Below are 6000 nucleotides of genomic sequence, written 5' to 3' on the forward strand. Positions count from 1 at the left end.
AGTGAACTTAGTTTAGGCTGTATTTCTTACTATAATTCTTAAAAGGTAACAGATAGGTCTGGAGATGTAGTAAAGCACTTAACACTGAGTTCAATCCCACACACAAAAAGACAATATACTTTCAAAATCAAAGAAAAATTTAAGAAGTTGGAATTAACATGATATTAATTTGATACCCTACAGCTACTAAACTAAATTAAGCATTATTTTTTCTAATATAAAACAAAAGTGAACAACTCATTCTTTTACTCAGCAAGAAATGCAAATTTTTCATTAAAATTCATATCTACACTTAGACTTCCATAATGAAAATCTAAGATAAAATAGTGGATTTTATTCATTTTAATGGAAATCCAGTCCATAATTTTGTTTTTTTTTTTAAGAAGAAGCTAATTCGAAAAAATTATGCGGCTTCTGCCAGTATTTCTTGGACCACTGGCCCTTGGAACCCAGCCAAGATACTCTGAGGAAGCCCAGGCTAGTGGAGAGCTCAGCCCTAGCTGAGCTCCCAGCTGAAAGCCAACATCAATCCACCAGCCGGCTAGGCTGTTAAGCCATCTTGAAAGTAGATTATTCGGCCCCCAGTCAAGATGCCACAGTTGATTCAACACTAAGCGGAATCAACCCTCTCAACTTTATACAAATTGCAACATTATGAACAAAGTAAATGCTTGCCCTTGTTTTAAGATATTAAGTCTCAGGGTGGTTTGGTATGCTGCAATGGATGACTAGAATACCTTGCTTACTTAAATGAAGGCTAAAATAGCATCTAGCCTCCTACTTAATTCAGACACTTCTTTCTAGCAGGTTACCATTTAACCTCTGAACATCTGACTAATGGGAAGGTCAGTTTCTCACAAAGCCACCCTTTCCACTGATGAACAACTCTGGGAATTATAAGCTGCTTAAAGTTTGTTCAAGCTATGCCCTTGGAGATGACCATTATTGTCACCTCTCTAGCTCATGGGGAGAAATTAAGCAAATAGCTAAAGATTCTACAGTTAAATAGTTTTTCAGTATGAAATTATTTGGATTGTCAAACTGGTTCAAAGGAGGATCAGGAAAAGGACAGGTCTTTGCCATATTAAATAGTAGAGAAATATTTATAGATGTCCCACTTTATACGTGAGGAGCCTAAAGTGCACAAATTGGTTGCTTTACCCAAAGTAACACAATAGAAATCTGAATGTTTTAAAAATTTTTGAAAGTTGTTTAGTATTATTTGTCAAACATAAAGCAAATGTAACAAATACAAGATGTGTTGTTCATGCCCTGATCAGTTTTCAAATTCATGCCATCATTAAAGTTTAGGTAACATTCTCATTTCTATTATTTAGGAGGAATATTGGCATGAACACATGGAAAACTGAAAACTAATTTTCTGTATCACTCATCCTCACCTGATTTTCACTTAAATATTTCCTGTTTTAACTCCAAAAAAACAAGTCATTTCCTGGAGGACTGGGATAAGTATTATAATTCTGAATCTTCCTTGGTGTTTGAACACATATATATTGAACACTTTGCCTAACTGTGGAAGACACCACATGGATAACAAGAATAAAAGCATTTCTTTCCAATGATTTATGCACAGATCTTATAATCTAAATATATTTCTTATCATGTCAGTGCAGTAATTGTATAGTAAGCTTTTTTTCAAAGTCAGCAGCAATAGAAAACAAACTTCTTCCACTGTTGACTACAGTATGTCAGTTGCTATGACAACATTTGGTCCCCAAACATTCTTTCTAATTGAGACAATTTCTTCTTACTTCAGTCCCCTAAGACTGACCCAATTACCCAACTCAAAACCCAAGGGGTGCCCCTCAATAAAGGTACTCTGGTTACACAACCTAAGGAAAATTTAAACACCACATTCTAAGTTGCAAGGAAACTTCAGGCAACTCATTTTGTTTTTCTATGTAACATCTTAGAAGTTGAATGGTAATTGATATGACTTTAAAAACAAGCTATATTCCATGATCACATTACGGAAACCTAAACTTTTAACACAAACCATTTCTGTGGATATACATCAGTATATCTCAGTTATGTTCTCTAGGCTGTATTTGCATTCTTTTCCTTCTAAGGTACAATTAAAATCTTCTAGGAGCCAGGTGTGGTGGTGCACACCTGTAATCCCAGTGGCTTGGGAGGTTCAGACAAGAGGATGGTGAGTTCAAAGTCTGCCTCAGCAACTTAATGAGGCCCTAAGCAACTCAGTGAGACCCCGTATTTAAATAAAATATAAAAAATAGTTGGGGATGTGACTCAATGGTTAAGTGCCCTCGGGTTCAATCCCTAGTACCCCCCCAAAAAATCTTCTAGGAGCAAGCAAGACCATGGTCAGTAAAAACGTCATTGGACTAATACAGAACACTTATACACTAGTCCAAATTGAGCTCACGGTAGGCATATAAAACTTAAAACTATGGTATATGAGGCACTGTAGAGAGATTCCTAGAACAAAAGAACAAAAAGAACAAAAAATATTCCAGAAAGAAAAAGCAGTGTTGGAAAATGTGGTGTCGCCATTGTTTCAAAGTGTAAGCTAATAATTCTCTTTCTTCAATAGTCCAAAATACTTTTAAACTGAAATTTTTGGGGATTATAATGCTTATTTAGTTGGAAAAATTTCGATTAATTGAGTTGATCAAGATTTTAACTTCAGTGTCAGCTTACCAACACAAATTACTTTCAGTCACTTATGGTAGGCCAGTCAGCCTTGAAGTCATTGTGCAGTCTAGAAAACTATAGTGGCTGAGTGTACACTCCTTTAAGGATGAAGTAAGGTAAAAGCAATTATCTGAGGCATTCTCTATGTGATTGTGTTGCTCCCTTTGTTGATATGTGAAATTTTATAGCCCCTTTCAATCAAATGAGAAAAATAATTTGTATATTATCACTGTTTCTAGTTTAAATCAACAAGTTACCCTTACTACTGCTGAATTTCCTCCCGAAGTATAAATCATTCTATAATGACTGTATGTATTACAGAATATTTCAGTAGGTACATGTATCATGTAGTGTTCTATATCTGCTAGGATAACCTAGAAGCAGCATTTTTTTTTTTTTTTTTGTGGTGCTGGGGATTGAACCCAGGGCCTTGTGCTTGCAAGGCAAGCACTATACCAACTGAGCTATATCCCCAGCCCCGAAGCAGCACTTTTTTAGATGGTAAAATAAATCTAATATAAACTCTCATGATAAACCTATTTTTCCATCATTGATCTTTTTGAATATTTAAATAAATAACTGCTGTGTACTGTAAAAAAAAAAGATTTTAACTTGTATTAGGGCTGGAGACATAGCTCAGTGGTAGAGCTCTTGCCTAGCATACACAAGGCCCTGGGTTTGATCCCTAGCACTACAAAAAATAAAATAAAAATGAAAAATGTAAACTTTTAGTACACACACAGAAGTATGAGCTTATTTTTACATATCAGTAATATCTCTACAACTACTGTACCTAGTAGTGTTCTCAAAAAAATGTTCCCAGTTTATGACTAAAAGTTTACATGTCATGTCCACTGTTCTATTTTTCAATGCTTTTACTTAGCCAAAGAGCAAAAGAAGAAAAAAAATCACAGAATACATCCACTGATCTAAAAGAGGGATTAATTGGAAAGATCCCATTTAAGCTGAATATAATATCAATAAAGGTTAACTATAACACAATTTATTGTAAAACAATGAATCAGAGGCAACCAAGACTACTATAAAATTTTTAAAAGCACTTAAATTTTAGCCTATGATTTCAAAACAAAAAGCTAAAATAAAAACTTTAAAAAACCCACAACTTTGTGGCAGACAGTTCAAGCTTAAAGAGCATTGTTAGAAATCCTAAAAAAAATGCCCACCAAATAACTTTAAAAGACAGGTGCCAGCCAAGCACAGGTGGCTGAAGCAGAAAGAGCACACGTTTGAAGCCAGCCTCAACAATTTAGCAAGACCAAAAAAAAAAAAAACAATTTAGCAAGACCCTAAGGAATTAACAAGACCCTGTCTCAAAATTAAAAAGGCTGGGGATGTAGATCAATCATAAGCACCTGAGTTCAATTCCTTGTACCAAAAGAAAAGAAAAAAATAGATGCAATCTCCTTGTACATTACAACAGAAAACACAGCTTTCATACATTATAAAATGACGCTATGAAGTATGGATAAGAGAAAATAAATGTACCACGTGGGGCAAAAGGGTCTAAGAACCAGATGCAGAATTCTGCAAAAAGCTTCCAATTTATTAAATGTAATACTTGGAGAATCTACTCTACATGCCTAAATTCTGCTGGGAATTAGTAATCATTCAGAAAGGTTTATGACATCAAACCATTAGTAAGAAACTTACTATAAAGTATTTTGGGGGGACAGGTGTGTTGCACTAGGCAAGAGTTAACTGTTCTTACTTATTAAAAACAACCTCATTTTGTTTGGAAGAGAAAAATTAAGTTAGCAAAGTTACTAAGCACAAATGAAGAACTATGTAAAAAGAGGAACCATTAAGAAATGTATGAGTAAGTGTGTTTTGTGCAAGATTAGGGGATGTTTTCAAAGCTTTGAAAAAGTAAAAATAAGGGCGTTTTCGTTCGCATAAAGCAATAATAAATATTGCCTTGTTCATACCAATTACTTTCACTTTACAGTCTTAACATGTATTCAAGACTGATTCGATTTTCATTATCCCTTTCAGCCAACTGGAAGAGGAGGGAGAAGAAAGCTGTACATTAAACAGTACACTTAGTAACTGAGAAAATGCAGCAGTGGAATATATCATGCGGCACCAGAGAGATTTGCCAGGGAGTGCAGACAAAAGAGAAACAGCCACACAACATAAGCGGCGGAAGAGATGAGAATCAGTCCCATGTGTAATTCGACGACTGGACCAAACCCCGCTCCGCGCGGCCGGTGAAATGAGGTGATTTGCGATTCAGCGCGTTCTTGGCTCCTTCCCTGAGTCCATCCTCGAACGGGAAGTAGGCGCAAGTCTGGGTGCGAAACCGAGGCAAAGCCCCCGACGGGTACATCTACCTGCACAACGACCTCGAAGGCCCCTTTCACAGCCCTTCGGGGCGCTCCCCCAAAAGTCTTGCACCCTGACTTCAGCTACCGGTATTGGAGCGAGCTAGAGAGAGAAAGAGACAGTTGTTGGGTCGGCTTCCCCAGCCCTTCCCGGCTCTAAGGGACACTTGCCAGGCAGCTCTAAAGAACTGAGACCAGAGGCTAAAATACTTTCGTTACCTTTTCTCGCTGGTCCCAGCTGTACTGCTTGGGCTGCTCCTCCTCGCTCTCGGTGCGTGACTCCTTTTCAGCCTTACTCCTCTTAGAGAAGAAGCAGCCCATGGCCCTGGCCTGCAGGTCTCGCCAGCTGACCCACTATCCCGGGCACCTCCTGGAGTGTGGTGTGAACCCTGGGCGCTCTGGCCCAGCAGCTCTCCGGACGCCGCCCAGCCGCCCGGAGCCTCGGTTCACCCGCCAGGCCCAACACCCCTTCTTCTTTTCCCCTTGGTCGCCGTGACGACCCACTGTAGCCAATGACCGTTCAGCGCCCGTTGAGCCAATCAAAGCCCCGTGAGCAGCTCTGCGCGGCCTATAAACAGAGACCAACGTACTCACCAATCCATGCCTGGCTCCTGCGTAAGCCTCTGCAGCGGAGCCGCCCAGCTCCGGAGAATGCACGGCGGGCCCCTCCCCTACTTCTGTCCGGTCCCACCCCTCAGTCCCGCCTCTCGTGGAACTGGGCGGGGCCCCTTAGCTTTTGGGAGGTGGGGCTTGGCATCCCGATCTCTTTGCCCCTGGTTCTGTTCCCAAGTTCTAGGCGCGGGATGGATGCCTAGTCGAGTATTACACTTATTTTATGATGCAAGTTGTGAGGGAACAGGAATTTCTGCTCACACGGGTAGACCTTGAAATTCATAGTCCTTACTCCTCCCTTTACCAACCCTCTCACTGGCCCACATCGCCTGCCACTGTCGCCCCTTAGGAACTTTCCTCCAAAACTCCC

The 6000-nt window shown here is 39.5% G+C and overlaps 1 protein-coding gene across 2 annotated transcripts in view; it reads right to left on the bottom strand.

Annotated features, from left to right (window-relative positions):
* Positions 1–5479, bottom strand: part of RP2 (RP2 activator of ARL3 GTPase) — a 57049-nt gene extending 51570 nt beyond the window's left edge. For both annotated transcript variants that reach the window (XM_079123546.1, XM_079123545.1), the window contains exon 1: positions 5238–5479. In XM_079123546.1, the coding sequence (XP_078979672.1) occupies positions 5238–5339 (102 nt within the window). In that variant the 5' untranslated portion in view covers positions 5340–5479. The remainder of the gene's footprint in view (positions 1–5237) is intronic.
* Positions 5480–6000: the final 521 nt, after the last annotated feature.

This window comes from Sciurus vulgaris (assembly GCF_902686455.1).
Source record: "Sciurus vulgaris genome assembly, chromosome: X".
Taxonomy (NCBI): Eukaryota; Metazoa; Chordata; class Mammalia; order Rodentia; family Sciuridae; genus Sciurus; species Sciurus vulgaris.